Genomic DNA, 23,700 nt, shown 5'->3' with positions numbered 1-23,700 from the left:
CTGCGGCTCTCTATGTGCATGTAAAGAGGACAGAGTTGAACGAGAGGGTACATTCAAAATGGAACAAACGCTTTCTTGTTGCTGCCGGTGATTCGTTACATCAACAGCCAAAATGAGCATGAGTCAGTGGTGTAGCAGCTGAAGCACGGTGAGGAAGTGGCAAAAGATATGAAACTGGAGGACCTCTCCAAATACCATGGCTGTCCGTGGTGTTATCTAACCGCACTCCACTCTCTGCTGTCTGTCTCTCCGTAGACGCTGCAAAGAATCTATCGTTCTCACTGTGCTGCAGCCTCATCAGGTACAATGGGCACATCTCTCTCTCTCTCTCTCTCTCTCTCTCTCTCTCACACACACACACACACACACACACACACACACACAGCATCAATCTTAACGTTTCACCTTCCACCCTCTGTCTCATACAGAAATATATTCTGTTCTAACACTGTAAGCGCTCACGCAGTGTTCTAGTGCCCGGCTTGTATTATCACTATTCATGGACATGCATATATATTAGAGTCATTTCTCTTTCTGGTAAAAAGCCTTTCTGAAAAGCTCCACGTCCAAAAACACCTATGATGAGACCTGATTACAGATCCATAGAGGGAAACGTAGCATTTACTTAACTTTCTAACGACCGAACTGAAAACAATTATATGAAAGCAGAAATGAGTGAAATTTGATTTGAACTTGTTTAAGTTGATCAGTTTGAGCTGCCCTGGAGGCGTCCCAGTAATCAACTTTCATAAATATCTACCGGGAAGCTCCTTTTATTATTTTCATTGGAAAGGTCTATTCTGTGTTTTCGACAGCTTTAAGTGGCTAGTACTAGCTAGCATCCTAGCTGCTAGCATCCTACTGCTCAGAGCACCGAGCAGTAACATTCAAACAAAATGTCTGTTTGAGTGCCAGGCTTCAAACAAGTTTGCAACATGTACTGTATATAGCGTATATATACATATATGAACACTGCTAGCCTTGCTTTGTGAGGCTCTCTCTCTCTCTACTGTATTATTGTTATTGTGCTGTATGTTACTGTTTCTTGTTTGTATCTGTACTCGCTCTGGTGGCAAACCATGTTTCCCCTCGGGGATTAAGAATAAACACCATACCATACCATACCATATACGTATATATACATATATGTATGTATATATACATATATATACATACATACTTTTTTGTATAGGCGTATATAGCCATAACCGGCCCTTCAACATTGATCTTTTTAGCACTGGCAGGCGCAGAGGCTTTTCTCCCACTTTCTCCTCTGTTTTCAAGCTGAATCAACAGTTCCTCTCTCTCCTCTTGTCCTCAGTCACCTAAGTCTGCCTTCATAAGTGCAGCCAAAAAGGCCCGACTGCGAACGAACCCGCCTAAAGTGCGCTTTTCAGAGCAAGTGTCCATCAGCGACCCAGACTCAGTAAGTGCAGCATGTCAGGTCTCTTTGTGACACGTGTGCATGCAAACACATGGCTCTCCTCTCATCCTCCTCCATGCAAACACATGGCTCTCCTCTCATCCTCCTGCATGCAAACACATGGCTCTCCTCTCATCCTCCTGCATGCAAACACATGGCTCTCCTCTCATCCTCCTTCATGCAAACACATGGCTCTCCTCTGATCCTCCTTCATGCAAACCCATGGCTCTCCTCTCATCCTCCTCCATGCAAACACATGGCTCTCCTCTCATCCTCCTTCATGCAAACACATGGCTCTCCTCTCATCCTCCTTCATGCAAACACATGGCTCTCCTCTCATCCTCCTTCATGCAAACACATGGCTCTCCTCTGATCCTCCTTCATGCAAACACATGGCTCTCCTCTCATCCTCCTTCATGCAAACACATGGCTCTCCTCTTATCCTCCTTCATGCAAACACATGGCTCTCCTCTCATCCTCCTCCATGCAAACACATGGCTCTCCTCTCATCCTCCTTCATGCAAACACATGGCTCTCCTCTCATCCTCCTTCCTCCTTCTCCCACTCTCTCTATTTATTTGGTACAAAAGCCCTCAAGTGTCCTCTCTAAATCATCTTGCTTCGTTGTGGATGCCTGTCGTGAGTGTACCAGCCTTTGCTCCAAATTTATTGTTTATTGTTTATTGTGGATCCCCATTAGTCTGCACCAAGGTGAGACTACTCTTCCTGGGGTCCAAATCAATTGCTTTCTGGGCTGATTTTGAAATGTCATATCGACCTGCACCTCTCTAAACCCTTTCAAAGACATGCAGACATTTTGTAAACAGCTACATCACCACTTAGGAACAGAAACCCTTTCAAAGACATGCAGACATTTTGAAAATAGCTACCTTACCACTTAGGAACAGAAACCCTTTCAAAGACATGCAGACATTTTGAAAACCGTTACATTACCACTTAGGAACATTTAAATGCTTGTTTTTGGCTGCTACTGTCGGCTCCAACACATGGCAGAGCTTGCCCTTTCCTCAGGTGGTTGAGCTCATTGGCAGGCCGCTGAGCCGACCATACTAACGGACATCTGTGCAGTTTATGAATAACACACACAGTATTGGCTCATCTCCACCGCTGGTATCGGCACGGCGCGGCCCAGCTCTTTTTCAGCGCTGTGGAGCGTGACGAGAAAACACTGCAGACGGCTGATTGGTCAGAGAGAATCGTGTTGACTGTGTGGTCTCTGGATACCAGTTTAGTAGTGGAGCTTACCTTCTTGTGTGCGACGTTATCTTTGGTGAAATAAAATGAATCTCCTTGCTCTGCCTTAACATGACGGTCGTTTTCAATTGTTTTGAGAGAAGAAGAAAAAAAGACGCAAGTCTCCCGCTAGGCCACAGCCGAGCTCGGGCATTTCCTGGCGACTGGCCAGCTTCTCTTCTCCCTGTAGTGTACCCCCCCCCCCCCTCCTCCGCTATGCGGTGCGGTGCGCAGGCATGCCAATAACGATAACGAAATATCCAATCTCCTAGCTGATGGTCACATTTGCTCGTGTACATGTAGGTCATATAGAGGCACCGGTATTTCATAAGCAGTTCAAAAGAAATCCGTGTAGGGATTTCATTGTAACGTTACAAACGTAGCAGACGTATGATAGGATTCTCAGGAGTTTAATTTATAGCAGAAAAAGGTCGCAGATGATTAAATGGAATCCATGCATGTTGACATTTGAGTTTTTATGTTGAGCAGCGATGATCCGTGAGTGAGGAGGATATGGTGTAGTGTAGATAGGAGGCAATGCAATGATGATGAACAGGGCAGGAGCAGTGAAACAGATCCAAGTTGGGAAGATTGGGTCTTTCATCATTCCGTGTTCTATTTCCCATCACATTGATACAGTGTAGCACTCTAATGGAATGAGGTGGAGAACAGAATAGCTCATCACATGGACCACCAAGTCTCCCATGGATTAAGCCAATGGGGGAGGGACAGGCAGGCGGCTGGCCTTCCATTACCAGGCACACAGGCAGTGGGGGTGCTTAGGGTGCTGCAGCACCCTCTGCTGTTTTGTATTGGAATTGCAACGTCAATAAAAATTATATATGATTAAAATGGGTTTTATGTGCTTTATGCTGCGATATTTAGGGTTTAGTTGAAGACTATGAGCAAAGCAAAGAGGGTGGAGATGCTATTTTTGATGTTTGGTTTATAACAATAAGATAATAAAATATAATAATAAATGAGTTCAGTGTTTCTGCCTGTGTTGCTGTCTGTTGTAGTGTAAAACGACCTAAAGGGAGAGCAGGTGGTGACATGAAAGTGAGTGAGAAAAGGAGAAAATACTGAATAATGACATCACAACAGTATAATCCTAATGTTCATTTAAAAGGAGATATTCCTCTAAATATGGCTAAAAAAACATCCAAACGTAAAGAAAAAACATCGCATTTTGAGTATCTTCCTTGCAGCACCCCCCTACTTAAAAGGAGTTCCAGCGTCCCTGTCCATACCGTACACTCTGTTCTGGCAGTCAACACAGAACCACTAATCAATATCAAACATGTCGACGCCACAGATTTCCCTCTGAAGCGGATCAGACCCAGAGTTAGGCCCTGGTTACAGGGAGAGATTTTCCTGTAAACCAGCACAGACCAACAGCACAGCTAGAGCAATGGGCCGGGGTGGAGCACCTCTCTCTCTCATCACCTCCTGCTGTCTGGTTGTGTTTCTGTCTGGTGATCACTGAGCAGAGCGTGGGGTTAAAAAACAAAACATGGCACTGGAGGGGCAGAGATGGGATTGGGGGCATGGGAGGGGGTGTTGCTATAATGGGTATGGATCCAATACCCTATAGACCCCAGACCTGAACCCATGGCAAGACATTTAATCATGTCTATCCTCCTGTGATCAGAAGAAGCTTCGGGCCGAGAGATTGATTGCTTAAAGACCCAACGCTTATCAGTGGCAACTAGCCTGCACACCCTGACGTTTATCGACACGGAGCGTGAAAGAGATGAGGCCATCAAGTTTAGCTGCTATTCGCCTCTCATAATAACCCTCCATTTCTCTCGTATGTCACAAATCGGGCTCCTCCTCACCTTTCGGCAAGGCCAAAGGTGCCGTGTGGTAATGGGAAACAGATAGAGCGAGTGGTGTCTCTAAACTGGTGTGGCCTCCCTACAGCACGCTGAAAGATCTATTCCCTACAGCATGCTGAAAGATCTGCTCGCTCATAACTCAGCTTTTATTCCCCTCCAATTTGCGCAGAAGAGCAAAACAACTCGTTGAGCCTGCCCGAACGCCCATGTCCCCCCCCCCCAAAACACAGCCTGCCAGGCATCTGGTGTGGACACAACTCTCCATATCGACTGAAGACCTTTGCTGAGATACTGTATGTTGCAGCAATAAATCCCCATCGCTTTACTGTCACGAGTGATGTCGCTTTTCCTTTTTTCCCCCCCCGCTCTTTTTCTTTTTAACGAATCCAATCTGATAACAAAACATTTGACATACAAGGAAAAGATAAGGATTGATTGTGTTTTTGACACAGCAAAGGATTTCAGGTGGGCCGCAGGGCGATTACTCCTACAGCCGCGTCGCGCGTCACACGGAAGCCCCCTCGGGTCTGCACACATTTATAAAGATAGCTTCTTTTTCTCTGTTCACAAACTGTTTTTCCGACGTCAGTTCTTTGAAGCGACGTTCAGTACGGAGCCATTTTCTTATTAAAAAAAGCTCTCAGTTAGATCGGGGAGGGGGGAAGAGAGAGAGAGATAGGGAGGGAGGGAGAGTGCCCATCACATCACATCCCACCCAGGAGGAAGTGAAGTGCGTATCAAAAGGTTTTCTTCCAACGATTGCTTTACTAGAAGTGAAAGCAGAGACCTTGAGTCAGGCCTCTCCCCTTGTGCCTCCATTCACTCAACTCTAATACTGGGAATGCATTCGATCCCACCATCCAATCTTCTCTGCATGGCAGCATATTGGATGAATGGACCGGACAAATTGAACAAGCCCATCTTTGATCCTCATACAAATGCATAAGGGGGAAGGCATCCTAAAGGCAGAGTTCTGCTCCTTTTTGGACTGTCCCAACTTCAATTAAAGTATTGCTCCATGAGTCATAAAGGCACCTTCGTTTATTAACTGTCATCCAATATGTTTTTTCTCTGCCCCTCCATTGCTCCTCATTCAGTGACTAAGCCCAAACCCGTCATTGTAACTGATTACATTTACTGTACTGTATTTGGTGTTGGGGGGTCGTTACTCTAAAAAGTAATATATTACAAATTACTTTAAAAAATAACTAATGCCTTACTTATGAGCATATCCCCCCCCCCCCGTCCCCATCTGCCTTGAACTCTTATGAAAGTTGGTGCCACAATGGATCGGCCGGAGCGACGACTGCCTCTGATTGGCCTGAACCAACCTATGTCATGCAAGTAATGACAAAAATGTGTTTGATTTCGTAACTGTAATTTGATTACTGGAATTAAAAACAGTAATGCCTTACACTACTCATTACAGACAAATGTAATGTGATTACAGTAAATGCCTTACTTTGTAAGGCATTACCCCCAACACTGACTGGATTGTACAAATAATTCCTGATGCTCTTTACGAGACCTAACCTGTCTGAGTTGTTTTCTCATGCTGTTCTCTCCCTCATCTCTTCCAGACAATGCTCAAGGACGACTCCTTGCTACTCCACCAGATACCAAATGTGCTGAAGGTGTTCTTGGAGAATGGACAGATTAAGTCATTTACGTTTGATAGCCGTACCACTGTTAGGGTATGTACTCACTACAACTGTGTACATGTGAAAGGCAATTGTAGTTAGAGAACTGTGTATATGTATGTATGTATGTATGTATGTATGTATGTATTTATGTATGTATGTATTATATATTATATATGTATAATATATATACATACATACATACATACATACATACATACATACATACATACACACACACACACACACACAGTACCTACAAACTGTATGTATGTATGTATGTATGTATGGTACACTAGCTGCATAGTATGCCTTTAAGAAACCGCTTCAGCACCACGGACAACGCCATTCACATTAAAGCCTCCCTCAAGTGTATTTTTGTCATTTTTACGATATTTGTAGATATGTATGTATGTATGTATGTATCCACACCCACATGTTTGTGAATAATAATGTCATCCAATAATATCCAATAATTGCTTTGAGAGAATAGAGACACTGCGTAACGCGTCATCATTCAGAAGCCACGCCCAAGACGGGGGAAAACAGAACCCCCCCTCCAATCCTGGCGTTCTCCTATGTCACGTGCATGGTTGCGTGTTGCAGAAAAATATCGTATATACGGAAGATGAACACTCCAACTTACTTCCTTGACAGCTAGATCCACATTGTTCTTCTCGCCAATTGTCATTGGCTTCCTTGTTTTGCACAGGAACTGGCGATTTTTTACATTTGTTTTCTGCGCAGCCCCACCACACAACAGCTTTTAGCTATGTTTAATTCAAGGAAAATTACGCTGGTGTGTGGAAATGAACGGAGCCTTTCCCCCGTGATGGGCGTGGCCTGTTTCATGCAGTGTCTCTATAGAAGAAACAGCCCTAATTTCGATCAACTTCATACCATCACTTCCTGGAATTTAAAATGGCGATAATATGATTCATGGCATAAAGCAACAAAGTAACGAAGCCAGAAAGAAGGCGTTTCTGTAGGACGGCTCTGACATCTCCTAGCTGTGTCTATAGACAAGTTTCCTGGGCACTTCCGGTTTGCTTCGGGACTCGGCCGCGACGTGTCTGTCTCTTCCGGTGTTTGTGAATACAGAGAAGCGTAACGTACTAGCGTAGTAGCCATAGCGACCGCCGAAAAAATGCAAACTTGGGATCATTCTCCGAGTCTCCTGTCTAATGAAAGAGTGTCTATTCCACACCCGTTGACAGTGGACACATGGGAAGATAATATGTGTAAATGGCCGAACGTAACTACAGGCAGGATTATAGCGTATTTTGAGGAATCAATGGAGGTGGACGGTAACGCGATGAACTATCTCAAAAGCTCCCGAAGCGTACCAATATCTCCACAGCAACAAAGTAGGTTGGGTATGTTGTAACGCTATGTATTTCATCAAATTACCCACAGTCAGGCTATCTCCCGTTGTGAATGAATATTACGGCTATTATTCCAGTGTTGTCATTAAGAGGCCATTTCGCAGCAAGAATATATAATTGGTCGGCACGTCGTTCTCGGTAAGGACGCTTTCGTTATTGAAACAGACAACATGCATGCATGCTCCTACTGTAGCCTATCTATCTGCATTTGCAGACATTCATGAACCCATATCTTCTGGACATATCTTCTGGACATTGCCTTGATGAAAAAACAACGCAGCTAAAAGTAATAAGTGATAGTGTCAGTGCAGACAGCGGACACAACTTGAATCTCCAGCAATAGGCTACGCACCTTAATCTCTCCCACTCCACACCTGGCACCTGCGTCAGCTCTCCTGCACTCGTTCTCGGCTCCCATGTGTCTTTATTTGTGGTAAGCATTTTGATTCATCTCCTCATCATACGAGCATCGGGCAACAAGCGCGAGCCATTGATTGATTGATTGATTGATTCGCCCGACAAGGCTTTTTACCTCCCCTAAATTGACAGCCTACGTCGGGTCTCTTTCGCTTTTGACGGCGGCAGATACGCTTCTGTTTCTTTCCAATCGTCTTGCTGGCCTCGGCTGAAGTAGGTTACTTGTTGCATGATCTCAATTAAAAAAAGGACTGGCCTAGCAAGGGATGTCTGTTTTGACATTTCAGTTTCCTCCTGTGTGTTTCCTCACAGCGGGTCCAGCGCTGGCCGGCGGGACTGATGCTGCTTGTGCGGCTTTTAAACGGCGCTCTACACTAACGAAAGCGTCTGCTATTTTTTTCTTTTTCACCAACACTCAACATACAGGGGGCGGAAAAATATGATGTAATAAGTCTCTATTTAAGTCGTAGCTGGCAACATCACTTAGGACTTAACCGGAAGCCGGGGACATATAAGGCTGCTATGGCGCCGCCCTAGGCCAGCGCTGGGAAACTTGTCTATATCAGCCTGTAGGACGGCTCTGACATCTCCTAGCTGTGTCTATATCAGCCTGTAGGACGGCTCTGACATCTCCTAGCTGTGTCTATATCAGCCTGTAGGACGGCTCTGACATCTCCTAGCTGACTCATTCAAAGCACTCTATTAGATTCCACAAATCTCTCCTCTGAGAGGGAGAAAAGGAGAAACCGAGTGACCCTTCAAAGGAGACAGAGAGAAAGCTCTCTGTGAGCCTAATTAAATGGAACTTCAGCATAATAACAAGCACAAATCAATAAAACAATGCCATAGATTTTAAATCAATGGTCAAATAGCATGCCCAGATGTGTGCCCATTAGACTGTTTGTCAACCGAAGAGGTTTTCCTTCTGTTTTAGTCCAAAATCTATAGCACTCTGTGGCTCCTTCAATCGACTATTTGGTTTCCCCAGGCTTCATTTAACGTAAACCGTTTTGGTCAATACTGTTAAAAGAGCTTATCCTTGTTTTTCACAGACAGCTGTTGCTATGGTTTCATCCATCAGTATCTATTACTTGAGTGAAGATATTGTTTATAGACAGCAAAACATCAGCAAGAAGGTCCGGCTCGAACCCCAGGTCCTTTCTGTGTGGTGTTTGCATGTTCTCCACCTGTTTGTGTGTTTCTGCCGGGTGCTCCGGTTTAACTCCCACCATCAAAGCCATGTATGTTAGGGTTAATACTCCGTCATATACACTGTCACTGCCCCTGAGCAAGGCACTGGCAAAAAGAACTGGGGCCATATCTTACGCCCAGTGCCAGGGCAAGGGCAAGGGCAAGCGTTATCTTTGCTAGTTTCTAGCACTCAAAGCCAATTTTTCTCTGTTTAATTCCCACTGGGTCAGTAGTACATCAAAGGATGTGTTTCAGCGACCCAGTGGTAGTTAAAAAAGAAAAGGAAGATTTTGAGTGCTAGAAACTAGCAAAGATAACGCTTGCCCTGGCACTGGCACTGGGCGTAAGATATGGCCCCTGGAGTTTGTCCCTGGGCACTGTACTGACACTGCACACTGCTCCTACAGTGTCTATAGGGTGGGTCAAATGCAGAGGACAAATGTCCCCACAGGGATGATAAACAAGTAAACAAATAAATCACCCTCTTAATGAGCTGCCATACTGAGACGTACTACACACGGTTAGGGCAACCTATCACTGCAACAGAAGCCATGCCTCTAATATGTCCAAAGAAGACCCAAAGAAATTATGAAATCTTATCCTCAGGCATAGCCTGGGGTACTGTCAGATACGGCAAACCAAAATTTTGAGAGAGACACACACACACACACACACAGCGTTCTCTGTGCATTTAAGGAGGATATGAGAAAAGCTCTTCATCATTCAGAAGTATTGATCTGCGCAAGTACAAATGTCAAAGTTCTGACAGCCTCGTTTTACTTTCATCCATAGAATGTATTCAGTGTGCAGACTACAGACGGCCTATGGGAGCCCTGCATGGCACAAGATGACAAACTCAGTGTTGTGGATAGTCACTCAAAGTGAAGTGCCTCAATAGGAAACACATTAGTATACACAGGGGGGTCTTCCAATTTCCAAACTTGTCTAGTATAGCATGGAGCTCCACACTTAAATCAAAACTGAGTTCCATACTTAAATCAAAACGGATGCTCTTTTGTGCTGCATTAAAGCTATTTCTTGCCACAGAAATATGACTCGGTTCTTTAATTCATGCATACCTCTTCTTCCAGGATGTAATCTCCTCCCTGCAAGACCGCCTCTCGCTACGCTACATTGAGCACTTTGCCCTGGTGCTGGAGGCAGGTGGTCTGGACCAGAACCCCAGGTTGCATCTGGTGCAGGAGAACCAGCCTCTGGCACATGTAAGACCCTCTTGTGGTTAAAGCGCACATCCTCCAACACTGTCTGCGAAGAGGACATATAAAAGGAGTAGAAAAACTGTCTAAACATTACTATTTTTACTTTATAGCAGTTGACACGGTCCTTCTATTCTGCTGTGGTATTCCATCCTATTGGCAGCCACCGGAGTGCATTTTGAATACGTGCGATGTAGTCATCATGCATATAGCAAGGCAGGCCTTGACACTCTTCTGGGGCTCTATACATACAGTAACTCACTGTGGGCTTTGCAGAGAGTGACAGAAGGTGCGACAGATTCGTCCAGAACACCGTCTACCCTGTTTCCTCTATGGAAAGAGTCTCTGTGATAATGTGTGACTAACGCCAAAGATGTCCTTAGCTATCTAGCTGATGCTGTCATGTTCCCTCAGGTGGTGCACAGAACCTATTTCCAAGGGATGAAGTGTCTGTTCCGCATCTGCTTCTTCCCCAAGGACCCTGCGGACCTCCTGAGGAGGGACCCCGCGGCATTCGAGTACCTCTATATACAGGTAAAAGCACTGGATTAGAGAGGGGGATTTAAAACGATTGTCATTCGATCTCATGATCTCGTTTGGCGAGCTCTCTGTTCAGGGAGCAGAGACTGTGCCAACTGGGAGCCAATCAGAGAGATTAGAAGCGGGAGCTAGTTTCAGTTGACCATTTCCATTACATCGTGATTGCCCTCGCCTTCCTATCTGATTTTAGAGGTGAGTTAGGACGATGCTACACACCAGAGCCAAGTTTATAGACTCTGGCCTTAGGACTGTTGTAGGCTTTCCAAAAAAGCACCTCCACATTAAAGGAACACTCCGCCTATTTTCAACCAGCTTTGTATCATTAGAACATCAGTAGTATATCAGAAAACTGTAAACTGTTTTGAAGTCTGTAATTTAATTTGACAGTTATTGAGTGTTAAAGTGTGGACCAGTGACATCACTGGTCCACACTAACTCAAATTAATAACTCATTAACTCAAATCAACTCTCAATAACTGTCAAACTATTCATCATTCATCTAGTTTGACAGTTATTGAGAGTTGATTTGAGTTAATGAGTTATTAATTTGAGTTAGTGTGGACCAGTGATGTCACTGGTCCACACTTTAACACTCAATAACTGTCAAATTAAATGACAGACTTCAAAACAGTTTACAGTTTTCTGATATACTACTGATGTTCTAATGATACAAAGCTGGTTGAAAATGGGCAGAGTGTTCCTTTAAGCACAGCCATCCCCACACTCAGATCAATGTGGAGGCAGTGCCTCTGGTAATTAGGCTAATGATTTGACTTTGCCTTTGCCATCTTCATCAGTGTTCTTTCCCTTCAGCCGGGCGGGGCACACAATGCAATAACATCCCCATCATATGTGTCCCCCCCCCCCACAGAGCCGCAATGACGTCATCAAGGAGCGCTTTGGCATGGACTGGAAGTCTGACATCACGTTACGACTGGCCGCGCTCCACATCTTCATCACTGTGTCCTCGGCCAGGCCCACTCAGAAGATCTCCCTCAAGCACGTGGAGTAAGTCCACAAACTGAATGGCCCTCTTCAAATGAACTTATGATGAAATGATATAGACCCAAAGTGATGTATTACATTTTTTACTTCATTAGCAATTTCTCACCTCTTATACACCAATGAGTCCCATAATCAAGTGTGTTCATTAAATAATATCTAAATGATTCATAATTAATCCCCCATAGTGTTAAAACCTGAAATTACTCAAGGATCATTTTCCCTCGGTCGTTACGAGACAAAGAAATCCATTGGCTTTGTGAAATTACATCTCTCCCTCAATTTGCTAATTTAGCTCTTCAAACCCTCAACCTAGCAGCTAATTGCTAACTGCTGTCACATCCGCACACAGGCAGAACAGATCCGTTGGGGTTTAATAGTCTTAGGGTGGTCTTTCCCAGCCAGGAGGGGGAGCGGATGGAAGCCAGGCTCGCCGAGTGTCGCTGCAGGGAGTCAGGGACTGCCCCGTGGGGACGGGAAGACTCCCTGGTCCTGTCAGTTGTGACATCTTCCAGGGACTTTGATTAAACCCCTTCCAGTCTTTTTGTCACTTATTCTTCTGCCATCTTTTCCTTTTTGCTCTCCATCACAGAAAAGAGTGGGGCCTGGAGCCGTTCCTTCCCCTCACTCTGCTTCCAACCGTCAAGGAGAAGAACGTGTGTAAGACACTGTCTCAGTTGCTGAAGACGTACCAGCATCCGCCACCATCCGGCAACAAGGTGCCCACTGGAACTACATCTCCACACTAATTGTTCATTGTAACCGTTTTCCACTTTGATATATTATTCAGACAGTCCATTGTCAGTGGGTTTTATTGCTCTCAGCTGTAAGCCTATATTGTAGCATAATGGTAATGGGGAACTGTGCAAACCCTACGCTGAATTATATATACTTGAGTTGAATTAATATGTACAACTCTAATACGCTGCTGCTAGTTTTTCAGTTCATTGTATTCTGCAATTATGTGTGCATGATAACCAATGCTTTATCTTAGGATGAGCCCTGAATCGCTATAGATGTGACCGTTGTGTAAGACTGTGTTAGGGACATCAGTGGCTCAACAGTGCCCCCAGGAGGACCCACGGAGCATTGAAGTAGAGGGTGCCTTTTTCAAGGATGAGTGTTTCTCCTTTATCATTGTGTTGACAGGTCCCTCCTCTCCAAGGGAAGCTGCAGTACATGCGTGTGCTCAATGACCTCCCACCTTTTGGTGGATTACTGTTCCACACTGTTGGACTGGTAATTACTTTTTGCATATAGAGTAACTCATATAGAGAGGCAAAGTGACCGCCTACTTCCTGCTTCAGCACTGTACCAGGGATTTTTATCCGACATTTATTTTCCCATAGACATTTCGTAAAATGGTTATAACAATAGTTGTACTTGTTCAAACCAAACGGTTCAGCTATATTTAGAAACAGGAGAGACCATAGAACATTTCACTCCGACCAAAACTTAAAAAAACTACATTGAAAAAATATTTTTCTTCAAATCCGCAATTTTTTTTAACGTTTTGGTCTGAGTGAAATGTTATGTGTGGTCTCTCCTGTTTCTAAATATATCTGAATCGTTTGGTTTGAACAAGTAACACTATTTTTTATAAGCATTTTACGAAAGGTCTATGGGAAAATAAATGGCGGATGAAAATCTCTGGTACAGTGCTGAAGCAGGAAGTAGGCGGTCACGTTGCCTCTCTATACTTCCTCTCTTATCCCTATGCATTCTCCTTATACAATCTTGGAAACTGGATTAGTGTAGTCATAGCAGAACAAAAAAGATGGCCTATTTTATATATATATATATATATATATATATATATATATATATATATATATATATATATATGTGTGTGTTGATTTTACATTTATAAATAATTGGAGTGGATTTCTAAAACACAAACAATAAATAGTTCCTGTTTTGGTGTTTGTGAATATCTAGTTGGAAACCGTGTGTTTGTCTCATACAGGACGAGAAACAATCAGCCACAACTCTGCTGGTGGGCCCACGACACGGTATCAGCCATGTGATTGATCTGAAAAACAACCTCACCACAGTTCTGGCCGAGTTCAGCCGGGTCGCCAAGATCCAACTCTACCGGGAGAACCAGGGAGTGGCTCGGGTGGAGGTGAACATCCATGAGGCCAAGGTATCAGAACAAAGTCTAGAGAAATACATAATACCATGACACATTGTCTTGCAGCAATTACGGTACATTTTATTTAATAATATGACAAACGTGCATTTTGCTTGCCCTTACAAACTCTCTAGTTCAGTGGTGCCCAATTTGGGGCCCTTTTTTGTTTGGCCCGCCACGGATTTGGGGGTAAAAAAAAAATTATTTATTTTTTCAAGTTGTGAATTCAGTCAAATTTCTCTCTTGATTACAAAGGTGGAAAATACAACTGTTTTTAACTGGGTGTTTACTGATTAAATGTTTAAGCTCCCCACAAATGCAGATGTTTTTTTTAAATATATATAACCAATTGCAAATTATTACAATTACCAAACAGATAAAAAGTTGATTATTATATTGAAATGTTATTTTAGATTTAGAATGTTAATTTTCTATAAAACACAATACATTTTAATGTAATTCCACAACGTTTAGTTTTGGCCCTCGGCCCTCCACCCAGATTGAGTTTTGGCCCTTCATGGGAAATAATTTGGGCACCCCTGCTCTAGTTCATACAGATATGAGTTACATTCGAATGATATGAATTCTTAAATGATTCTGTGCACCATCATCCAACAATATAACGTTTCATCTCAACAGGTATGTCATTACAATAAGAGCAGGCAATGCTTATTGCCTGTCCCCTAAATAGTCTCCTAATTCCCCTCCCTGCCACCCCCCGCAGCCCCTGGTCCTGCTGATGGAGTGGCCCGAGGCCAGTAACTTTGCCTGTCTCATCTCTGGCTACTACAAACTGTTTGTGGATCCTAAACGGACCATCTACCACCGGACACCTGGTCAGTCTCAACTGACCAAGGCGGGTATGTTAGAAATCTCCTTCTTCTTCTACTGCTGGTTAGTTTTGCACAAATGCTGATTACAAAATACACCTGCATGCTAAAAAAAAAGAAATTAATAAGAAAAGTCATAGGCCCTTGTTTGCTTTGCATTTCAAGATGAAACATTCTTAGCACATATTTAGTGCCATATAAGTCTTGTCTTTCTTCCAGTGTCTAAATAGTATTCTGTTTGTTAGACACTGCATGTCAGACCTTCATTAAATGTTCAGTCTACATGGACATTGACCTGCTTCTCCATCTGTGTCTGGACTGAATCCATTACCAGCAGTAACCAGATGTCATGGAACTATCATCCCATAGCGCCCTCTGCTGCCTCGCCTCTCATCTCCATCCTGACTCATGGGAATGGGACTATCCACTTCCTTTTCCCAAGACAGGGTAGCATTATGGAATTCTACAATGCACTTGTTTGTGTTTTTTTGGACTGTAATCGCAAACATGTAGTGTTCGAGCATGCACAGATCTTCTTACATCTTCTGTCTCCACCTATAGTTCACCTAAAAGAAGGACTATCATACTGCTCCATCACATTCCACCAGAATCTAACCCTTCAACCTCAAACAAACTTCAACCTTCAACATCCATCTCTGAAATAACAAACAATCCCCCATGTGACCACCAGCCGTCGCCTCTGCTTTCCCATCTGGATCTACACTATCTCCAGTAGTTCTTAACTCCTCAACCTCTCCACTGCTCTGACAATTCTGTCCTCAGATTACAGAGGCTCCCACCATGCCCATCCGCGCTCCGGGGCTGCAGGCTCGTCAAGTGGAGGGCGGCGAGGAGACGAGAGGGAAGGCTCCCACAGGGAGCCGGGCTCCTCGAGGGCCCTTGTTCCCGCAGAGCCTCAGCACCTAGGCCTGTGTCATGTCCACCTTCGAGAACAGCAGCAACTCCACGAGCTCCAAACGCAGGCCGAAACGGCGCTCGACATCAATGAGAACTTCATTTCCCAGGAGCCCCCTGGGCGGCCCCGCACCAAGTCTGACCCCACTCTGCAGAGTACAGAGGAAATAGCCGGGGTTTCAGAGACCCCGGCAGTGGAGAGTGCGAGTTTTCGGAGTCGCGCCCAAACCCTGGGTCGGTCCCAGAAGACCGCACGATACTTCTGCGACTCGTGCAAAGCCAGGCTTAGGGCGGAGGGCCTATCAGCGGCAATTGCCAATACCGGCAGTTCGGGGAAACACTGCTCCAGCGCTTGCGCCTCCCGCGGCGCGGGGGCCGTCGACCTCATGGCCCTGCCTCCCCCGGGGAACGAAGAGGAGGAAGAGGAGGAGCCAGTTAACGGAGGTGGGAAGCTGCAACCGCCGCCACCTGCTATTGCAGCGCCACCGCCCGGGTTCAGGGACAACAGCTCAGATGAGGATGACGCTAAGAGAGGGAGGAAAGCTCGAATCAGTGCCAGTCCAGGGGCCGCCTCTGCAAAGGTGGCCCGGGCCAAGGAAGATGTGCCCGTGACACTGATTGATAGCGTGGCCACCAGGACAGTGCGAGATCATGCCCAGGAGCTTGACGACGCTCTGGTGTCCACGTTGCAGGCACTAGAGGCGTTGGCAGCTTCTGAAGACTACCCCCATCACCCGCAACAGCCGGCACAGACTGCAGGTCAACAGTCTGAGTCACGCCAAGGCCCTCATCTTACTCACAGACTTAACAGTAGTACTAATTCAATAAAATGTTATTTACATTTTCTATTACTGAGCATTACACATGATTGTTTTGACTATAATAATACAGTACAACAGCTTTTTATTATCTCTCAGTTGAAACTGTCTACTTGTGGAATAGCAAGTAAATCATCGGTAATTAATATTATCACTGTATGGCAACAACACCTGCATAGTGATCGCAGAAAACATTGGACTAGATCTGAGTTGGGCTTCTGTATGAATGCTCACCCTGTATAATGGCACAAGGGATTGGTACATAACATCCTGTGTATTGGTAAATGATTTGAAAAAATGAAAACACAAAGTCCCCTCTTGAGACATTCGAAAACGTTTTAAATTCAATCGCCATATTACATAAGGAAGTAAGGAATTTGTTAGTCTTTGCATATCCCTCAAGCACACACAGTACACGTACGCTAACTCAAGCACACACAGTACACGTACGCTAACTCAAGCACACACAGTACACGTACGCTAACTCAAGCACACACAGTACACATACGCTTACTCAAGCACACACAGTACACGTACGCTAACTCAAGCACACACAGTACACGTACGCTAACTCAAGCACACACAGTACACGTACGCTAACTCAAGCACACACAGTACACGTACGCTAACTCAAGCACACACAGTTAGGGCTGTGCCGATTCACTTATCTCCCGATTCGATACTATCACGATACTTTGGTGCCGATTCGATATATATTGCGATTCACGATTATTGCGATTCTACGATTATTGCGATTCGATATTACGATTTATTGCGATTTTTGTTTATTTTTTTCTTTTATTTTTTCAGTTTGTTTGCTTTTTTACACTAGATTAGAACATGGGAAAAGTTGAATCATACACTAGAGACTGTATATTATATATCATGAGTAGGGCTGGGCGATATAGTTAAAAACAGGGGCGGACTGGGATCATAATTCAGGCCGGGCATTAGATACCAAGCAGGCCAGGCCGATATGGGCCAACGCGCGTGAAATTTGGGCCGTTTGAAGCCAGATTTGGGTCCAATTTTACAATGAGATGCACCCACTTTAACCCTGAAGTGTAATTATTACTTCAGACTAACTAATAAAGTAATAAAACCACTAGTAAACCAGTAGGCGGCGCCTGGCCTGCTGTTCAGTGAGTGGCCTGACTGCAAGCACCCAAAAAAAAAAAAATTTTTTTTTTTTTTTTTTTTTTTTTTTTTTTTTTTTTTAATTTGCGATTATCGATTCTGGAATAAAAGATCGATCCAAAAAATCGTGACATTAAAAATCGCGATACTTAGGTGAATCGATTTTTTCCCCCACCCCTACACACAGTACACGTACGCTAACTCAAGCACACACAGTACACGTACGCTAACTCAAGCACACACAGTACACGTACGCTAACTCAAGCACACACCGTACACGTACGCTAACTCAAGCACACACAGTACACGTACGCTAACTCAAGCACACACAGTACACGTACGCTAACTCAAGCACACACAGTACACGTACGCTAACTCTCATATGCATGTGTGTTATGAGAGGGTTCATTCAGAGCGCAGGATCAGGCAGGAGCGATGCCCTTGTAGCACGTAGCGCTTCACTGTTGTGTTCAAGGCCCCATCGACAAAGGTTGAGAGCACTGGCTTCACAACCCCGTTGCCTCCAGAAGGCAACTGGCAATTGTAGGTCAATGATATATTTTCAACAGGGCATACAACCATTCAATTTAGTTCCACAGTTGTTGTAATAGTATGAATAAATGATATAATTTTTAGAGACATTAATTCCCCATTGATGTACACTAACATTGTAAGCAACGGCTGGGCAGAAGCTGGTGACAATTTGTAAGAAAGAAAATCTCTGGTTTGAAAATATTTGTACTTTTTTATAGACTGTGAAAAATCCTGAACTCTCCCTTCACTGGGTTATCATTACAGCAATGTAGTCTATTAGAGTTGCAACTGCGATTGTTTTGTGCTGAAGGTGTATTTATTCAAACTTAACTGCTAATGTTATTCTGAAAGAACACAAGTATAACTTGATTATTTCTGTATTATTAATATTGATTGATTCTTGATCACCCTGACAATGTGCTGTGCTCCCTTCCTCTTCAGGGCTGATTGTGTTAGCCGCCATTACACCTGAGTCATCATTGGACTCGGGCCATGAGACCAACTCCTCCGAGTTGACGGACATGTCTGAGATGGTCACCGCCATGAAGCAGCACCAGAACCAGACCTACCTGCTGGCTCACCACATCAACAAGGAGCGTATCCTCTGCCGCCGCGACTTCCCCCTGGCTATCCCTGGCTGCACTGCGCAGACCATCGGTACCGGGGCCTTCTCCGTGGGTCCGATTCGCGCTGGTTGTCCACCCAAGCAAGTCATCCTCAGCAAGACTGTTCCCTTTAAGGTGAGCCCCAATCAAGGGGCTGCATCACTCGGTGTTGTGGGGCAGCAGGGGGCCAATCAAGACACTAACCAGACGGAACAGAAGACAGAGCTCAAAGGAAAACCACAGCCCACCAAAGCAAACACCCCTGACCCCCCCTCTAAGTCACCGGAAGTAGTTAAAATGTCACAGACGGCCAAAGGCAGCAAAGATCAGAAGTCAGCAAATTCCTCCGGGGATAAGCTGAGCCAAAGTCTTTCTGAGGGCATAAAGGGGAAAACAACTGCACCTCCTAATACAGACGCTACCAACAAAGCCTTACCTATCCTCTTGCCTGTGGACAGAACTGCCTCTGCCAAGTTTTCCCCTACTAACATGTGCCAAGATGCCTCTAGCGAGACCGTGAAGCCTTCAAGCTGTCAAGAACTTCTGCCAATCGATGACCTGTTCTGCACATGCCCAGTGCCTCAGCCTGGGCCTCAGTTGAGACTCAAAGAGCCACAGGTGCAGAAGGTCGTGGTGTTCCAATCCTCCCCCAAGGACGACGAGCGTCTTCGTGCCAAAGGCCTCCAGTTGGCTAACAGCAAAGATAACGCGGTGAGAGGGGGCGGAGCAGAAGCCACTTTGGCTAAACCCACGCATCCAATCCAAACCAAGTATTCCCCTCGCATGCCTGTGAAAATAGAGAGAAAAGACGCCGCTGAGGGTAAGGCTGAGGGTTCCCAGGGCAAAGCAGACCCTGAGCCGCAGAAATGCTCCTCGAGATCGTTACCTATTTTGGAGGATCCCACGCATCCCAGCACCTCTGGAGCTAAGGTCTCCACTCTCCCAACCAGCGAATCGAAGAAGCAGGGCAGTGGCAAGGGGAAGTCTCAGCGTGCTCCCTTTCTGAGTTTTAGAAACCTCCTCTCGGCGACGTTCCCGGCCAGAATGCGAAGAGAGACAGACGAGCGACGGGCTCAGTTGCAGAAGGTCCGCCAGTATGAGCTGGAGTTCTTGGAGGAGCTGCTGAAGCCCAAGTCATCGCAGGGAGAGTATCTGCCCCAGGGGTCCTCACCAGTGCCCTCAGGCACTCCTTGTGCCTGCCAGCTCCGCACTAGCCCCGTCCTGAAGGCCCCGGGGATCTCCAGGGAGCAGCGACGTAGCTGTGACTGTAAGAGAATGTGCAGAGGTATGCGTCTACCCGACACACCAGTTGGCTCAACTACAGAAACACCGCACAGAGGCAGAGAGAGGAATATTTCAAAGACCCCGCCAGCAATTCCCAAAGCCCCTCATACCCAAGGTGGTACGAGGAGACCTCAGACACTGGAGATCAAGACGACACGAATACGCTCGACAAGCCTCGAGTCCAGAGAGCCGAGAGGGGAGCATGGCTCCTGCTTGCCCACCTGCACGTCCCAAACGGACTGCATGGGAGCTCCACAGTATCAGAAGCTCCAGAGGCGATACAGCATCGGAGAGGTGGATAACAGCACCAGCACGCCTGTGTACGCTGAGGTGAAGCCCAAAGCCAAGAGTCTAGAGAAGGAGATGGAGAGAGTGAGAGCAACAGGACTGAGACTCCCCACCCCTGTGGAGCCAGTCCACACGCACCAGTCTCACCAGGCAGAGGGGAAGGGGAAGAAGGGAGTGTTCTTCATTCAGGGAGAGGAGCTACTACGTGAAGGTCGAGAGGGGCCTGGGGAGGTGCTGCTGACCCTGCCCAGCGAAGACAGTGACGAGCGGGAGAAATGTTGTTCCTTCTGCTTCTGCTACAGGAAGTGTGAGGCAGCGGATGAAAGCAGTGAGAAGGATGAGCTCTCGTACTCCATACCCCTCCAGGTCCTTCCAGGCATGCAGTTGGACTCGCGTACCCTGCCTGTAGTCAGCAAAACTCTCCAGGTTCTCAATGCAGAGGACTGCAGTGGGGAGGAAGAGGAGTTGGAGGAGGAGGAGGAGGAGGAGGAGGAAGAAGAGGAGCCACAGACACAGGAGATTGACCTAAGAGCCTGTGGTACACTGGAGGGGAGCCTGGCACGAGTGCAGGCTCTACAGGGGAAGACTTTCAGCCTGCCCGATGGCTTCCTGAACGCCCAGCTGGATGCTAATGAGCTGCTAGCTATCCTGCGTCAGTGTGCTAACAGCCCACAAGCGGAGGGTGAGGCTCGTCTCCAGCCCTCGCGGATTACAGAGTATAAGCAGGAGCTGGCGGTGCGCTTCAAAGAGTTCCGCGGGTCGTGCCGGCGAGTGGCAAGCGTCGAGAAGAGCCCTTCTCGCATGCTCGCCGTGGTCTCGGCCAGTTTTCAAGTATTGTGTGAGCTGACTCAGACCTTCATTAAACTGGTCAGAGGTGTGCGTTCAGAAGCCCAAAGGCTGCAGCTGCTGAGAAAAGTCGAGGAAGTAGCGATCAACTACACGTTGCTTCTGCGCGCGGCCGAGGAGTCAATGGGACACTCGAGCAGCCTGCCGACGAAGACGGTGAGCCCTCAAGTTCCCACCAACACCACTAACATGAGTTCCCTCACCAGACCCATCAAAACTCTCCCTGCCCAGTAAAGATAGAAACTACCACGGATGTGAGCAAAACAGTGGAGAATGTGGGTGGCTGCTCCAAAATTCATTATTTATTTATTGTTTACATTTTTTACAAGACGTGCAATGATTCATCCCCAGTAAAAAAAGAAAAAATTGCAATGCAGCTGTTCCATCCCATGTTTACAGGCCCTGTTGTAGCCTAGTGGATCTACAAACGAATGCACAAAGGATTAAGAACCCCTACAACAGACTGGGTGATACAGGGCGAACCACCTTGCATCAATATTCACACTTCAAAAGTCATTATGATATAATATTTTCTATGTAATGTATATTTGAGTTGTGTCTTCTTAGCAAATAATATACAGTTTTGTGGAGAAAACATGAGAATAATATTTCAAATATATTGATTTAAGAGAAATATAAAAATCATAATAAATGTGTGCTCTGGGCAAAAATACTGCAGAGAACTCGTCAAGTAGCGACTTCTGTGAATTATAGGTCGTCCAAAGCATCGGTTGGTTAGATGGTGATGTGTGTGTTTGTTGAATTTTCTAACTGTTGTAACACCAAATGGAGATCTCTGTTCTGTTGGCTGTGTTGACAATGTCTGGCTACTGAAATAAGACTCAGAATATCATTGACAGTGTTGAGAAGTGAAAAGCTCTGAAAGATGAGTGTGATATGAAACTATATTGACGGACAGAAGCCCATTAATAGATACAATGTAGCAGACCCAAGTCCCAGTCAAGTCAGCTGTGCAGTATTGAGCGCAGTTTAATTAAGCTTGCTCAGCTGTCACATAAAGGAGGGATACCAACACTGTACTTAACACACGCACAGAGTGCATTACATTACATTAGTACATTACATTAGTATTTTACACTATCACTGATCCACACTTCACTTGCATCTCACTTGTGAATCATTACAATTTTAGTGATCCGTTTGCAAGTGAGTAAGCTTGTCTCTAGAATTTTGCACAACCGCCAAAATTAGCTCTGAAGTTGAAATGTATCTTTTAATTCAGTGTTTTTTATCCACTCTGCTGCTGAAAAACTCACTTGAGTCAACACCACCGGTTATACATAGTTCATCCTCTCAAGCTGACGCTTACCTGTTTCATAGGGTCCTTTGTTATTCAGGTTTTCAGATAAAGTATATACAATTTTGCTTTCTATGTGCTGTTCTACATTGTGCAATCCAGCAAATATATAAGAAACACACAAAGTCACAAAGTAGTTTTCTATGTATTTTAATAAAACTAACACCTCTGTTTGCTGTCTGAAATCTTCTTTGTGTCTCATCCTCTTGTCATACCGAGAAGCGACTCATATGAGGCTTTACAGTTATGCTGCAAACTTATGTTATGCTGTAACAGTTATGCTGCTGGCACAAACATATCTTAGACACACTGTTAAAAGAAGCTGTCCTGAAACCCAAATATAGTAGGGCCACAAAAAAACGAAAGGAATGTCATATTGCTGGTGTTTGCAAACATCCCAGAGCAATGTGAATTGTCCTTAGGGGTATATTAGTGTTAGATTGAGAACTTTAATATAAAAAGGTTATAAAATATGACGCATTATTTATTAAACACCAAACGGAGTTCTTTATAGGCTGACATGTCAGCGATTCAAAACAAAACTGGAGAGTCTTTTGCTTCTCTATATGGTTACTCTCTTAATGAGTACATGTATGTGGCCTAGATATGGTATTGCTCTGTTGGATGACAAGAATGTGATAATTACTAAATTAGCCAAATTGAATTTACAAATGCTTAACCTATTTAACGCTATGTAACCACAAAATCACTGAGGTGGTTAAATATACGACATACAAATTATTTACAAAAGTACACATTTGTAAATGGATAAGTATAGAGACAAAGATGGCCTCTTTTCGTTTACCTAGTTGGATTTCCAGGTGTGTTCTACTAAACTAAACCATAGAGACACCTAAATGGATTCCTTTATAGCCCAATTACATCTGAGCTGGTGTGAAGTTAAACCACTTAAATATTTTAGTTTATATTAGTATACTAGTATATTTTATATTTTAATTTTTAACAGATTACATTTTAATCAAGACTTATAAATATGATTTTATAGAGGATTTTGAGCAAAATTATCTTTGCCATTTTAATAATGTATTGTACATATACAAAAAAAATGCTATATGGATCACAT

The 23,700-nt window shown here is 44.8% G+C and overlaps 1 protein-coding gene across 1 annotated transcript in view; it reads left to right on the top strand.

The window, feature by feature from the left end:
* frmpd3 (FERM and PDZ domain containing 3) overlaps positions 1–21,532 on the top strand; it is a gene marked incomplete at its 3' end in the record, with an annotated part of 23,973 nt that extends 2,441 nt beyond the window's left edge. Inside the window, exons 4-15 of the mRNA XM_083651518.1 lie at positions 256–301; positions 1,322–1,426; positions 6,096–6,209; positions 10,240–10,371; positions 10,780–10,899; positions 11,777–11,913; positions 12,500–12,626; positions 13,057–13,146; positions 13,874–14,053; positions 14,766–14,901; positions 15,655–16,545; positions 18,717–21,532. Of these exons, the coding sequence (XP_083507644.1) occupies positions 256–301; positions 1,322–1,426; positions 6,096–6,209; positions 10,240–10,371; positions 10,780–10,899; positions 11,777–11,913; positions 12,500–12,626; positions 13,057–13,146; positions 13,874–14,053; positions 14,766–14,901; positions 15,655–16,545; positions 18,717–21,532 (4,894 nt within the window). The remainder of the gene's footprint in view (positions 1–255; positions 302–1,321; positions 1,427–6,095; positions 6,210–10,239; positions 10,372–10,779; positions 10,900–11,776; positions 11,914–12,499; positions 12,627–13,056; positions 13,147–13,873; positions 14,054–14,765; positions 14,902–15,654; positions 16,546–18,716) is intronic.
* Positions 21,533–23,700: the final 2,168 nt, after the last annotated feature.

The sequence above is a fragment of the Poromitra crassiceps genome, assembly GCF_964638095.1.
Source record: "Poromitra crassiceps genome assembly, chromosome: 15".
Taxonomy (NCBI): Eukaryota; Metazoa; Chordata; class Actinopteri; order Beryciformes; family Melamphaidae; genus Poromitra; species Poromitra crassiceps.
The sequence above is the reverse complement of the archived record's forward strand: the minus strand, read 5'-3'. Positions and strand labels throughout refer to the sequence as shown.